Raw genomic sequence first — 15,877 nt, forward strand, 5'->3', positions numbered from 1 at the left:
TTCTTCCCAATATCTAATCTAAATCTAACTCTTTCCATTTAAAGTTGTTACCTCTTAATGTTTTAATAAAGCACAGACAGGAAAGATCTTTATGGAAGAAAATAAAAAAAAAATTTAAAAAAAAGGAGATATTTAGTATTTAGTCTATTCATAGTAATTAAGCGCCTTATTAAAGATAGGTGGGAGACCTGCTGGAAGGGCAATCATCTTGTGTCTATCCTGATAGACTTGTGGATTATTATCTTGATTGTTTCAGGGATGAGAAGCAGGAACATAAATATAGTTGGTATGAATACACCTCAAATGAGCAGCAGCATCTCTCTCAGGTCAAGTCCTAGGAGGCATAAATAACTGAAACAAAGATCACTAACAATCTCCAAAGCAAGTTGTGATGACCCAGCTGAAAGTTATAGAAACAATGAGCTGAAAAGGCTTAAAAAGCAAGAACTGCTCAGCTTTCAGTAAAAATTCCAACACTGTTATGTGCCTGGTAACTCAAATTGGAGAGGATATAGATATATCTAAGTACATCATACAAAATATGTAAATTTATTAGTAAGTAAATGCTTTTCAGTGAACCCTATTCTGCAAGGATCTTTAAAAATATTAAGGTTATTACAGTTGTGAAAACAGCTTTCTTAGGAACCCTGATGGCCCTGCTGTAACTCATTCACCCACAAAAAGTGAAGACAATCTGAAACACAAGCAATTAGATTTTGTCTGAATTCATACATTACAGACCACTTGCATATCTACAGCTTCCAGACAGCACTAGTCCTCTTCCAAACCAGCTCTTGAAGGAAGCTGCAGATTCAGAGGGTCTCACCTCAACATGCCATTGCTTCCCCAGAGCATTGACCACTCGTCCCTCGATGGGCCTGCGGCAGGCTCCGCAGATGGGGATCCCCATCTTGTCGTGGCACGGCAGGCAGTACAGCTCCCCCTTCAGCTCCCGTGCCTCGGCAGTCAGCTCCTTCCTGCCAACACAAACACGGCCCTGAAGAAACAACACTGAGGGAAACTCGGCAATGCCCAGCAGGAAGTGTTGGAAGACTAAAAGTGAAAGTCAGCTTAGGCAACATTCACACTACAAATGCAGTCATTAAGTTTAGCTAGTGAAATACAGTTATTGTCAACTCATCTTTCTAAAATTGCCTTCTCAGTTTGCCAGAGAAGAACATCATGTCATGTGGAACATCATGTCTGCAGCTGGATATTCTCACAGACATACGAGGTGCACTTACATGGACACTTAGAGTGTCATGCTAAGACTTGAGGTATGTTTGAATGGGAGAGCTCAGGTGCAAGCACCATCCCAGCTCAGCACTGAGACATTTACTTGCACTGTTACCCATTCTGGGGCAGTACTGTGCCCAGTTAAAATGCATTCATGGTAAGTAATTCAGGTCAGACAGGTATCAGGGTGGCAATGGACAGTGCCACAAGACTGACACAGCTCACCAGGCCATCTTTTTTTTTTCTATCCAGGAATTTAAAGTAAAACTATTTTGGACAGCATGGTAACTCCTATCTTTGGAAAACTCTACTATGGTAATCTGCACACAGCCTTTCAGATTTTCATTTTCATCATACACTACCATTATCCAATGTTAGAATAAAAGAATATTGAATGGCAAAACAAAATTAAAATTCCTGTAGTTTTTCCAAACTTATTTCAGTTTCTCCTCACACAATTTCTATTTGCTCAACAATGTGAAGGCAGCAAAGGCTAGACCTTGGGAAGAAGGACTGCACTGATGACTCAATGTCTCCTCTTTTGTCAGAGTTTACAGTATGACAACATACCCACAGTGGGTGCAGTTGAAGTGATCTGGATGGTAGGAATCATTCCTAAACATCAGAGGCTGCTCATCAATTATCAAGTGGCACTTCTGACAGATGTACTTGCCCAGACCCTTTGCTTTTTCACGGTTGTGGCATGGCCTGCACAGGTGCCTGGTTGAAAAAAGTAAAGGAAAGAAAATATTAAAAAACTCTTTCTCCTAAAACAACATATACTACATGCTGTAGGAAGTATTTTATGTAACAGAACTGTCTTCTGAGGTCAGACTAAACATAATTCAGTTTGGTATCCAGTGTTTCACACCAGTGGCTCAGAGAAGAATATGAGTATAAAGCAGTCACACGGTTATATTTCCTTAGAATACTATGCCAACGATTCACTCATTCATATGCCATCAGGGGTATCACCCAGGCATTCTTTTAGGGATCCTTGCCAACCCTCTAGAACTTTTCTGATAGCTGGGCAAGGAAAGGTGGCAACACCTCTATCTGTAACTGATGGACAACCATAACAGGCATTACAGCGCTGGGAGTCAAGGAGAGAGAATGCAGAGTATCAAACCAAAAGGCATCGCTTGAATGCCTTTTACCACGGATGGATTCCTTAGTCTTCGGTATCTACGACAGAAAAGAGATCTTTTCTTGCCTACAAACTCCTTTCCTTAAAGTTCCTAAGTTAAAGAAAATTAAGAACGATGCAAATTTATGTGGTAAAAGCAGCTGTATTCCTAGCAAGTGCCCTTGAACACATTACAAGTACACTTCTAAACAGGCAGATAACCCAAATTTCTGGTAGAAAAGCTCAGGCAAAGGCATAAAAAAACTTGTGAAGGCTGATGGAAGCCACCAGTTTTATCACAATATTTAGGAGCTCTGAGGAGAAGCTATTCAGTTTACTTGCCTATTACTTATCCCTCTAGCTGCAACGCCGTGGGCTGGGAATAATTTATGATAAAAGAAAAATTTCAGAGAATGACTTCTGTGGGTTACTTTGTCCCAAAATCAACAAGTCTGCTTAATTCCTTTCACTGTATCACTATGCCAAACACTCACTGAGATTGACAGGTCATTCTCAAAACACATCAGACAAAAGAAAAAGTTCAAATGGAAAGGGCAGATTTATGGGTTAAATAGCAGGTTCTTCACAGGGCCCCTTCCAAAATTCCGCCCTGATGAATTACTTACCCTTAGATCTGTGAAATGGGGATAAGAATACAACACATGTTGTTGTGAGGCCTCAAACATTTATGACTCTCAGCTGGCAGGTGCCTGTCTAAGTGCTAAGTATCATTCTTATTCTCTCCAAATCTAAGCCCTTCTGTCAGCAAGTGTCTCTGTCCAGGGCTGGGAGTACTGTCCGCCCAGACGGAGTCCAGAAAAAGCAGACAGCACCCCATTATAAGGAAACATGCAGCTGTGCTCATCTCAGCATAAAGGCATCAATTTTATTCAGCACTGTCAAATGCAGAGTAATTATACAGGGCTGGACATGGGACCCTGAAGCAAGAGTCCTGAAAGAGACCCCTCTCATTCAGCTGAATGAGATGCCTTCAGCCATTTGCACTGATAAACCATTATCAACCCCCTCTCCACTCACAAACCCTCTGCCCTCCCACAGACCCTCTCTATTGGAAGCTAAGGGAAGTGTTGGACAGGCTAAGCTGTTACCATAGCAGCCTCCCCTCTCCCTCACCCCACCATTATGGAATTATCTCATTCTGAAATGTCCTGTTGTGCCTGTTAATACTAGATTTCCCCCAAACAATGCATCTCTCCACCCTCCTAAAATAATCAGAGGGCTCCAAGGATTCTGTGTTTAGGGCTGGGGGTTCAGTAGCAGCCTTCAGTAATGACCATGAACACTGGAATATTCATGCAGGATACTCATATCTATACCAGCAGCAGCAGCCCCAGCGCCAAGAGCTCAGCTGGGATGAAGACTGCTCCTCAGTGCTGGGGTGTCCTGTCCCCTGCTCTGTTGTGTGACTGAGCTGATAATGTGCTATCAGAGTGAGGAGGACACTATATAGAGGGGCTCCCCTCTCTGCTGTCAGCAACTCTGCAACTGTGTATTCTCTTGGAATCATCTTGTTTGCTCTGCTCTGCTTCTACCTAGTTTGCTGTCACCAGAAGGAGTTTGTTGGGATATTCCCCAAAAGGACCCTATACTCCACCCACAGGACTGCATTATAAAGAGGTAAGAGACCAACTTTTGTTAGTAGGGGCTTTAGGAGCTTTTTTTTTTTAAGAGCTTTCCTAATGGCATTAGCTTTAGCTGGTGCCAATGAGGAGCAGAACACATACCAAGGTGGATGAATACAATGGAAATGTCTGAATGTAAGAACAGGCAGCATTTTCTGAACTTCAAAGAATAATTTTCTCACCTTTCTTTATATCACTCCTTCAAAACAAAAAAGGTTTTCAAACTTTTGTACCTAATGTACAGCCATTTGTGTTATTTGTATGGTATGTCTAGTGCTCTCTGACACTGCTTTGATGCTCACAAAAAGCAAGTATTTCAGCTGAAATACAGGCTCAGCAGAGAGTGATTTTCAGGAGAATAACTTCAGTCAGAAACTATTTCCAATTAAGATTACTTTGAGTGAAAAAAAAGGAGACACTCATTTGACAAGACACTGAACTCACAAAAATGCACAAACCAGTATAATCATACCAGAAACTGTTCTAGCTTAGAGCAGGAACAGGAATTTCTGATACCTACCACAAACCCTACCATATAGGTCAGTTTATCTGCAGTGGGCTCTGAACTAGCTAGGCAACTGTGTACAATGAGCTAAGGATTTCCCCTGCTAGTTGTTTTATTAATGTCAGACAGAGCATCTGCTGAAAGACTGCGTTATGTCCACACTGACAGCCTTGTGGATTGTTCTCTTGCTTGTTTCTGAGCAGAAGGGAACCAGGGCATGAAATATGGTCAGTGTGTATGCATGTATTTCAAATGAGCAGTGACATCCCCATTACAGCTCAGCCCTTGGAGCCTGGGATAATGGCTCATCCCAGAACAGTGCTCTGTTTAGCAATACATAAATCACTAAATATTCATGCAATGTCAAGAGTGCAGTCCAAGCAGAAATTATTGGATAATGAGCCAGACTCCTAAAGGAGTTTTCTGTCTGTGGAATGAAAGCCTCTTGCATCAGATAGCTTAACACAGACTACACATTCTAAGTAATTTGTGAAGGTTTCTAGTTTGCTCTTAGCATTTATACAGACTATAGGAATTCCAGTGCTTTGTCTGTAAGCAATAAAAAACTAAACACATGTATTTTAAAATTATAGGATAAACCCAAGGAGAATAGGACTGGAATTGCAAATAACTGCAAAAGGCTTCCAGCACCTTCTAGAGAACACACTGTCAGAGAATTATTACTTTTCTAAAGCTGTAAAATTTTGTTGAAAATATGTGAAGTCTAAAAATAAGCTAAACAATTAACTTGAATGATGTGTTGGCTTTTTACTGAACTTACTCAAGTGCTACACCACTATTTTCACCCAATAACTAGAATTACAAAAAAAATCCCCAAAACATTAATGTTGAAATTTAAGTTTCCTTTTAACTTAAAACATAAGCAAAATTAGAAAGAGGAGCATTTCCCTTTTCTGTAACTTCTAACCAGACAATGAAAAACATCTCCCTTCACCTTACTCTAAAAAGTAAATTAGATAACAGCAGCTCTTCTATGAAGGCTGTCATTTGCAAAGACTGAATCTATTTCAATTTTATAATTAGTTCTAAGCCTCTCTCTTCCTGACACTGCCATACTGGGCTTCCAGATAGCTCTGACATTCTCCTTTCTACTCCAACCCACACCATTTTGCACCGAAAGCACATCTGTATAGAAATCCATAGCAGACTCAATGCTGTCATCACTGAGGATAAAAATCTCAACTTTGAAGTCTTGCCAATTCTAAGTCTGGCACTGACAGCTGAATCTGAATTTCCAAGACCTGCCTTAGGAAATCAACTCAAATAGAATTGGTTCAGTGTATCACGCTGTTAAGCCCCTAATAATTAGCTTGTAAAGAGGGAAAAGTCTGCTTACTCCTTCACTTTGGGAACTGATTTAAAGCATTATCAATAAGACAAGAGCCATCCCAGTCTGTTCCATCAGACAACTATGCTTTCTGCTTTTTCAGCTGCTCCAAGCCAGTGTTTACTGCTTGCTCAGGTGTCACAACCATGGATAGAGCAATGTTTAGCCGTAAGACCACCTATCCCTGACAGGTGTCACCCGATTTACACTTTTTGCAGATGAAAAGCATAATTAAACGATGGGCCTGACACAAAAAAAAAAAAAAAAGGCTTAATAGATAGAACATGAGGTGATAAGTAGCATCACAAATTAACAGTCAGTAAAAAGGCATGGTCTCATGTGTTTCTCTTTTGGTATGCAACAGAAAAATACATATTTAAACTAATTCCATCCAAGGAGGACAAGTACATGAGTGAATGTTATTATCCCATATAAATTTTAAACTTTTGGGTTCAAGAATACTTGCAGGCTTTACTTTGTAAGGGACAAATGAATAATATAAACAAAAAATTGTGGCCTCTTCTGTAAACTTGTGACTTTCACACAAAAAAAATATGCAGCAGGGAATTTTCCTTTTGTGTGTGGAAGCAATTTCACAAGCTTTTTTGTATGTAAGGACAATAGGGCTGTACAGTCTTCCTTGCACGTGCAATTGCAAGTAATGGTAAGATAGCAACTTGTTATAAATACTCAAATCCAAAAAGGTATCCAGGCAATGCATGAAGTAAGAAGGGCCCTCTGTGGCCATAGGAAGAACTTCCAATTTCTGAATTTCATCCAGTCCCTCTGCTGTTGATTTTCTCTCTTCAACTGTGAACCAAACAGAAGTGATCCAGCACATAAATCTCCAGCTATTCCAGTTTTCTGTTCACCTCAAGGTAACAGCAGCCAAACTGAATATATTAACTACCTTGGAACTGTTCTTATATTTTCCAGTATATTTGTTTGTCCTTAATCCAATTTCAGTTCTCTCTGATCCCTATACTTTTACACATCTGAACAATGAGTTCTGTTGACTAAAATAATGCTCAAATGTTTTCAGGAACCCTGTGGATTTTTTTAATAACAGCAACATTTGACCTGTCTTTTATCTCTTTTAAGAACAAGACAGATATTCTAAGCTAGATCACTTTACAACAGACACATGTGCTCAGAAAACTGACTCATCAGGAATTCCTTGGTCCTGAATCAGGCTTTCAAACTGAAACATGGCAAACACTTTCTAGTTAGATATACAGAACTCACTCCTACTCCTCTTAACCAGACACACAAGCATCTCAGTACCTGGTTATACAACTGACCTCAGCACAGGCTGGAGACAAGCTCATCACCAGCCAGCCAGATCTTCACTGGGGTTCCTTCCACAGGAATTACTGCTCTGGTAAACTCAGCTGAGCAGAGGGTATTCAGAATTCTAATATAAGGTTTAAATTCAGACTGACCTGTCATACTAAACACTGATGCTAGCAAACAGGAGATATTGCTGACTTTTATGAGCGGGTTTTTGGGTCTTTTGTTTTTTTGTTTTGTTTTATTTTGTTTTCCATACACCCAGGCTCTTTTGTAATAATACTGTCTTAATTCTTTTACGCTTAGGGTTTTTTTACTTCAGAACTGTGGGGAAAAATGAATGGACCAGCAGCTTCAAGCCTGCTCTTCAATTGCTCAAATCAATCAAATTTCACTTTGGAAACATCAGAGCAATGTGGCAAAGAGACACACCTTGAGAACATGATTTTTGCCACTTTCTACTTTTTGGACTTCATCCTAGCTTTTGCTGGCAATGCCCTGGCACTTTGGCTTTTCATCCGGGACCAAAAGTCAGGCACACCTGCCAACATTTTCCTGATGCATCTTGCTGTGGCTGACCTGTCCTTTGTGCTGATACTTCCCACCCGGCTGGTGTACCATTTTTCTGGTAACCATTGGCCATTTGGTGAGATCCCATGCAGACTCACCGGCTTCCTTTTCTACCTCAACATGTATGCCAGTATCTACTTCCTGATGTGCATCAGCGTAGACCGTTTCCTGGCCATTGTGCACCCCGTGAAGTCCATCAAGCTCCGCAGGTCACGGTATGCCCACGTGGCGTGTGTCTTTCTGTGGGTCATCGTTGGTGTGGCAATGGCACCTCTGCTGCTCAGTGTGCAGACGGTGCACATGAAAAACACAACTGTCTGCCTGCAGCTCTACAGAGAAAAGGCCTCACGTCACGCCCTCGTGTCCTTAGCAGTGGCATTCACCTTCCCCTTTGTTACTACTGTGACTTGCTACTTACTCATCATCCAGAGCCTGAAGAGCGGGAACAGAGTTGAGAAACACCTGAAGGAAAAAGCTGTCAAAATGATCATCATGGTCGTGATGATCTTTCTAATTTGCTTTGTACCTTATCATGTCAATCGCTACATTTATATTCTCCACTACAACGGGACCAAAGCCTCCTGTGAGACACAGCGTCTCCTGGCCCTCAGCAACCGCATCACTTCCTGCCTCACCAGCCTCAATGGGGCGTTCGACCCCATCATGTATTTTTTTGTAGCTGAGAAATTCCGTGAGGCTTTGTGCAATCTGTTTTGTATTAAAAAAACCATAATGTTGCCTCAAACATATGAGGGCAAGACAAATGAAAGCTCACTAAGTGCTAAATCTGAACTGTGAACATGACTCTTGTCAGTGTCAGTGGTTTGTCTTTAGAGCACCCTCTTCCACCAAAATCAGCTGAGAGCACAAATATGCAGCAAGACAGTCCACCCAGAGTCAAATTCACCCTGAGAAGGGAAGTTCTGGTTTTTTTATGGGGATGCCATTAACAAGAATCCCTTTGACCATAGAGAACACCTGTTTGTATTGCTAAAACTGCAAACTGAAGGACAGTTCTACTGATTTCCAAGAAATTAAACTGAGGGTTGAGCACTTAGGAACAAGGAAGGGGACAATGAGGGAAATGGACCCACAAATTAACTTTTTTTCAAAGGACTTAATTCCCAAAGCACTCAGTGCTTCCTCTGCACAATGCATACAGCCTTATTTAAAATTTCACATTGTGCCAGCAGTAGAGATCCGCTCCTGAGACAGACCTGCCTGATGGAATTTGCCTGCATTTGCACATCTTGTTCAAGTCTCTGAATTCAAAGTGCTTTTAAGTAATAGAAAAAAAAATGGTACTAAATGATGACAAGAACAAAAAAAAGGCCGAATGAAGCAATGAACCCAGCCTAGACAGGAATTAAGACAGAAAAGATTCCTAGCTTTAAGATGGTTCACAGTTCTTTTTTGTGACTTATCTAGCAAGACTATTCCTTCACTATGCATAAAGTAGGGATTATCTTTATTCTCACTGATGCAAATTGCATCCAGCAGAATACGCCTGGAAGTGACAGGCAGACTAGGGTAGACCAGGTACAATGAAAAGGGAAAAAAAGAATGCAAGAGTTTCCAGTAATATTTACTAGAAGACTGCTTCAATGCTATGGAGATAAATATTATAGGAAATTATGTAACAGGTAAAATACATTATTACATAGATACACACACCTATCTCTCTGCTGTGCTTTTGGGAATGAGTTCCTTACCATTTTAGACTTGGTCCACAAATTACAAAATCAAACATACTTTATCTTGCTTGAGCTTTTTTTATCCTGACTGTTTCCCCAAAACACCCTAAGTGCTATTCCAACAGCCCATTCTAGCAAGGTGAGGTGCCAAAAGAAAATCAATTATGCCCAGCTCAAAAAACTCAGGCACAGAAGTTGCATGCAATATGAACAAGATGAGGGAGTTGAGACGACTCCCTGCTGGACAGTATATGACCTTTGCTTCCTTCCTTCACCATTAGTTAGTGAAAATATAAACTCTAGGAAACTACTAGGCTTTGCTCATAACATATGAAAGCCTAAAATTAACTCTGAATTGGCAACACTGTCTGCTAACTTCTGGATTGTCTTATTTTCTTATAATGGTATGATTTTGTATAAACTCCTTTTTGTATTTTTGTTATTTCTGAATTAAATGCATTAATAAAGCTCTAGGATTCATTTTTATATTTCTGCACTTAAAATTAATGATTTCTGAATACCAGTGGAATCACAGGCTGAAAAGACGTAGCTGTAATCATTGTGTTATTCTTTTGGCCTTTTGCTACATTTTGATTTCCCACTCAGCTGCTTACTTGATAAACAACCTGCCTGAGATTACATAATCTCTTTTTCTCACTTATTATGTAGCCTTCTGTGTGAAATCCCTGAAATTTCTGTCTTTTGCTTGAAATCCCTTTCTTCTACAGAACCCATTCACTAGCCACTAAAATTTCAGTTTCTACATGTTTCATTGAATAAAGAACTTCCCACCTAACAGGTTACTCCTAAAATTCTTCTGTACCTTATCAAGCTTTCCTTCTCAGTGTAAAACTAACTGACCACCCTCAGCATCTCACAGCTGTATCAATAACACACTGATAAAACTTTCTGACCTCCTGCTCCATCTTACCTGCCAGCATTCTTCACAAAACCCAGGTCAGCAAGGGTTACATCACAGAGCTCACAGCGGAAACATTCTGGGTGCCAGTTGTTGTTCATTGCCTTGATAACACGCCCAGTAATGAACTCACCTGCAAAAGGAAAGCATGAGATGCATGCAGAAAACAGTCTTATCAAAATCTACTATCCTTCATAGTCCTCCCACTTTAATTCCATAATTACTATTACAGTCTAACTGTGAAAAAAACCCAATTATTCCCACAACCAGAATAACCCCAAATCACTGCTGGTATCATGCTTTGTTCCCACCCAGAGCTCCTGACTCCTTAAAGTGACCCCAACAACCCCAGCCCAAGGCTGGACATCACAGCAATGCTGCAAGGTTTGCACAGCCCTGCAGTTGTTAAACCCTGGTGTTGATATTTGCCACTTCTTACCACATTCCCCGCAGCAAGGAGCAAACAGCATCTGGAAGTCATGCTCACAGTACTTCCTACCTTCAAACTGCAAACAAAACAAGAGAGAAGGACCCTCATGAATAACTGAACTACTTTTACATCTTGACAGTTCACCATGATTTTCCATTCATATGACCATTTAGTCCAGGTCAGTCAAGTTTTCCAGTTCTAGTCCCCTACATACCTGTTTTTCAGCTCCTAAAGGTTCTCTTAAAGAAACATCCACATATGGCTGCAGCCTCATGGTGAATTCGCACAGCTAAATTAATAGCAATGCTGCTACAAAATAGTAAAAATCCTGAAGAATACCCCAATCCCTTTCCTCTAGTTGCCTTTAATTTCATTTTTGCTTTAGTTTAGCTCAGAACTACTACTCCTCCTACACGAGGCTAAAACTCCTGTCAAAATAAAATACAGTAAGTTTAAAATAATGTGTTATTCAAAATATGTACTTGTGTATATTCTGAAAAAAGAATTCAACCTAGCTTTTAAATAGGTTCACATATTCCAGTTGCCCAACTGGAACAGTTTGGTACAATATGTCTAAAAATAAAAATTCACTTATGTCTAATGAAATATTAAGGCCAGGCTGGACAACCTGGTCCAGTGGAAAGTGGGCCTGCCCACGGCAGGGCTTGGAATGTGATGATTTGTAAGGTCCCTTCCAACCCAAACCATTTTGTGATTCTCTGATGATTACCAAAACACTTATTTTCTTTTTGAAATGAGTCTTACCCAAAGAACACCTTTTGAAGGAATATGCGAGAACAAAAAGAGGAAAATTAAGTTGGAGGTCCCTCAAAAAAATGGCAACAAATGTTTAGGGCTAGGAAATTAAATACGCAAGAAAGTTGAGAATTCCTTGCATTTTACTACAGCTATTTCTCTTCTCTTCCAACCAGCCAGGGAACTCACCTCATAAAAGAGTCCCTCTGGGAACTGCCGAAAGCACTGAGCACAGACAAAGCAGTTCTCGTGATAGAGCTCCCCGTTGCTGTTCACAATCCTCTCTGCAGGATCAAACCGCGCCTGGCAACGCTCACACACGGCATTTGCCAGAGCATCAGACATATTACTGGAATAAAGACAAGAGTAAGAACATTTATAAACACAACATTCCAGCTGCTTTAAACTCCCTTTTGTAAAAAAAATAAAATAAAATAAAAAGAAATCTATGAGTCACTGACATCAGTCAGAAATAAAGTTCTGACAACTCATATGAGGCAGATGAGGTCACGTAGCAGATGTACCCATTGCACACTTTTGGCTACTTCACCAATATTTCACCCCATTACAACATCCTGCTAATAGCTCATGGCAAATAATCACAATTTTGCACAAACCAGCAGTTTGGAGAAAGCAAACCCAATGGTCCTGACTTCTTGGGCCTTCTGGTCTCAGGATGTGCACCTCAGGACGTGGATTTTGAGTTGTAATAAGCACTGATATCCCACTGCACTCTCCCCTTCACTGTCAGCAGTAACACAGCATTTCCCCCTCTACAGGCCCCTGCCCTTCTGAGAAATTAGTTAAAATTGTCAAAGTGTAACAAAGCTATGGACAAGGGCAGGTCCTTCTGGCTGGCTTGGTCAACACCTCAGCTTCATTTCCTCAGAACGTGAGGCTAAAATCCCCCACAGGCCACACTTAAAAATCACATAAAGAACATTTCCTCAATCTACCCTAAAATAAGGAATCACCCTAACCTCTTTCACAAAACTTTCATGCTTGCCATCATGCTAATCTAAGTTAATTCAGTTTTAAAATGTATATCACATGTGCAAACCAGGAGAGAAAAATTATCAGGTCCATCTCAGTTTCTTGTTGCAGTGTGATTTTTCTTTTAACCACCAGACTATCCAATAGTATAAAACATCAATATTATTACACTTTTAGATATAAAAAAACCCTGGTTTATGCCTTCTGGACACCTTTTGAATTCTATGATTGGAAAGTTTGCAGTTTTATAGGTGGAAGTATAAAAACTGCCACCATGTTAAGAAAGTCTCCAAAGTATCTACTAAAGTACCGTACTTTTCCTGAAGTAGGAAATGTATACATAAAATGAAAGAGAGCTTGCTTCACAAGGCTACTTTCTTTCTTTTTAGATTCAAAGCTACTCTGAACTGATTTTCCTTGTTAGTGTTACTCAACAACCCAAGATGCTACTTTCCCCACCTCTTCATGGAGAACAGTAATCCAAGAAGCTTTTCCAGGAGCAGAAGATTCTCTTTCCTCTGGTCAGAGACAATCCCCTCAAAACCAGGCCACTGTCTGTATTCCAGGGCTCTGTGCCCTGAGCACAACTGGAATGAGCAGGGAGCAGCTGCAGCCTCCTGAGGTAACACAACCAGCCCTGCAATGCTGAGCTGAGCCGTGTCTCCCCTCTGCAGGCTGCACTAACGCCCTACTCTGTGACCTAGAGAGACCCCTCAGTAAAATCAGACTTTCCTTTCTACCACCGCAATTCCAAGGGAGGCAAAAACGAAGAGAAACCACAAGAGTTTCAAGAATGAAGTAACAATTTAGGAAAAATTTGTTACAACTTGTTTCCTTCTTGCAGTACAAAGGATATATAATAAGACAGACATGGGCTAGAATTATGGACAAGAGGAAATCCTGTTATTTCATAAACTAGAGATCATAGGTTAAAGAAATATTTTTATCCTGACACAGTACCAAGGGAATAGGTCAGCACAAAAACATCAGTGTTTGCAGCAAAGCCAATACCTAATCAGCTTGGTTTTCAGTCACCACTCTTCCAGCTACACCACACAAATCTGTACCAGGACTTGAAAATAAAACGTTCCCTTCAAGTACTTTTACCCTGTTGAAAAATTCAGGTCCTAAATTCCAAGACTTGAGCTAGCCAACAGTCAAGATTAATAAAGACTGATGTCACCATAGTGAAAAATCTCCTCTGGGAAAAAAAAACCAGGCTATCCAGCAAGTATTACATGCTAGACACTAACAGCAAATCACCATCTTATGTTGTGTTAGTTGTAGTTTTTTCTTTATAAACATGAAATCAACATTTTAAAAAATCCTAATTTTCTTTATTTTTTCTTTCTGCAAAGGGACCCGCCAGTGCCAATATCAACATGTAGGGTGAACTCTGCTAGACCAGAGCAGTCATCTCCACTACATTTCGCAGCAACTGAAGCCTGCAACCTGCACAGCTGTGCATGAAACTCAGCACAGCTGTGACACTTCACACCAGACACTCTGGGAAAGATTCCCACACAATCCCATGGCTGGCTTGGCAAGAAAGATAATGACGACACAGGGTCTCCCCTGTGATGCTGCTGCTAAGATTTCCTCAAAGACATAAGAAAGATGATCATGGTACAGTCTAAGCTGCCCATGCAAATGAGCTAATGAGTGTGACTCATTATGCAGATGAGAGAAACTATTAGTCCAGGAAAATATAAATGAACCAGTACAAAAAATTCAGTCTCTACCTCAGCTAAAACTCAAATAAAACTTTTGGGAAGAGCCAGACTACCAGGAGTCAACTGAACTGCATCAGCTCCTGACCAATATATCTCCTGTAATGCAAACCAGCAGCTGTGGCTCTTTGACAATCCACAGCAAGAGTTTTGCATCCTTGCTCTTTCTCCATTTATAACTCTGCATCCGTTTTCATTTAAGACATTTTATTGTTTTGCAGTCAAGCTACATTTTGCCACACTTCAGCATTGCCCTAAAGATATGAATTTGCATTTATTCAAAGGTTTTACTTTAACATTTGACAATTTTTTTAATTTCCTCTGAGTACACACCCCTATGTGCCCTCTTGTTTGTACAAAACCGAGCATTTTTTCATCTAGCTCAAGGTTAAAATTAACCAAAGCAGGAAGGAAGAGGGTCTGTGCTAATTCAAAGCAATTTTATGATACAGTTTACTACACTGCTGCAAAAGCACTTCTGCTGGCAGCATGGGGAAAGGAAGGGTAGCACCACAACCATCCTTTTGATAGCAGTACCAAGAATAACCACAAAGGTCTGACTTGCTGTGCCACTCATCAGATTACACTTACACCTAAATCTTTCCCACAAAGGACAGTTCCCAATATAGAGTGCTGCTTCTTTCTGTTTGCTCAGTGATTTTTTGCTACTCAGTAAAATAATGAATCTTCCTCTGTTTTAACAATAAGCTGGTGACACAAAGACAGGAAAGGCTGTTAAAACATGATGAGATCAGCATCCTGAAGTTATCCTGTCCTACACAAACCCAAAAACTACCAGCATTCAAACAATGCTTTTCCCAATCTTTCATGATTATGTGCTGTATCTTTAACAAATTATCTAATTACCAAAGAAAGCAAGATAATTCTTTGAGATACAAGAACACAGGGCATTATCTAAACCTCAGCAGAGAACAAAACCTATGCTGGGGAACCCTACAGATGCATTTTCTGCTCATTCTGCTCAGTAGAAGCAAGTGTTTACAGAAAACATCACAATATGATTACATTTCTAGTATGTATGCACAGATAGATATGACAGTGAAACATCAAAACTGGAAGAGCTGTCATCACTTGTGTATGTCACAGATGTCAGCAGACCAGATAAAAATGAGATAAACTCCAAGAGAAGGGCTGGTTCCCACCCCCACAGCACAGCTGAGAATTAGTGGCTTAAGGTCCTCATTGTTGACAAAGACACAAATGAAATCTGAGACAATACCAGACTTTATGACTGATTTTACAGATAATGACTAATACAAAGACAAAAGAAAGAGGAAGGGTGTCATTTCATGAACTAGTGCTGAAAAACAGCCCTCAACTACTCTTATAATTCCAAAATCTCTTTGCAGCAATTGACTTATCTGGACAACTTTCCCAAATTGAATTGACTTATTTAATGTTACTATTAAACTTGTCATAAAATGTTGGGAAAAAGTCATCCCCATTTGTTTAATGCATGATTTGTTGTGCATTTGTTAAACTATGCTCACAGCTTAACATTTTCAGCATTTCTCCTTCTGCTTTGCACTGCATTTTCAGTTCATGATGAGTATTTTTTTCACTGGCTAAATAAGAAATGAATAGTGTTTCTCTCATTATCTTCCTTGATCGTGTAG

The 15,877-nt window shown here is 40.2% G+C and overlaps 2 protein-coding genes across 3 annotated transcripts in view; one reads left to right on the forward strand and one right to left on the reverse strand.

Annotated features, from left to right (window-relative positions):
- LIMS2 (LIM zinc finger domain containing 2) overlaps positions 1-15,877 on the reverse strand; it is a 30,825-nt gene that overhangs the window by 6,544 nt on the left and 8,404 nt on the right. For both annotated transcript variants that reach the window (XM_058844282.1, XM_058844281.1), the window contains exons 2-6: positions 11,707-11,866; positions 10,771-10,837; positions 10,344-10,464; positions 1,807-1,956; positions 827-977 (exon numbers count right to left, since the gene is read on the reverse strand). In XM_058844282.1, the coding sequence (XP_058700265.1) occupies positions 827-977; positions 1,807-1,956; positions 10,344-10,464; positions 10,771-10,837; positions 11,707-11,866 (649 nt within the window). The remainder of the gene's footprint in view (positions 1-826; positions 978-1,806; positions 1,957-10,343; positions 10,465-10,770; positions 10,838-11,706; positions 11,867-15,877) is intronic.
- Positions 3,931-8,670, forward strand: GPR17 (G protein-coupled receptor 17). Its single transcript, XM_058844283.1, has 2 exons — positions 3,931-4,000; positions 7,455-8,670. The coding sequence occupies exon 2, from the start codon at positions 7,485-7,487 to the stop codon at positions 8,514-8,516; it is 1,032 nt and encodes a 343-aa protein (XP_058700266.1). The 5' UTR covers positions 3,931-4,000; positions 7,455-7,484; the 3' UTR covers positions 8,517-8,670.

The sequence above is a fragment of the Poecile atricapillus genome, chromosome 8 (genome assembly GCF_030490865.1).
Source record: "Poecile atricapillus isolate bPoeAtr1 chromosome 8, bPoeAtr1.hap1, whole genome shotgun sequence".
Lineage (NCBI taxonomy): Eukaryota > Metazoa > Chordata > Aves > Passeriformes > Paridae > Poecile > Poecile atricapillus.

Bases quoted from the DNA above. Each gene is read 5' to 3' on its own strand.
- GPR17 (XM_058844283.1), top strand. From the start codon at position 7,485: ATGAATGGACCAGCAGCTTCAAGCCTGCTCTTCAATTGCTCAAATCAA.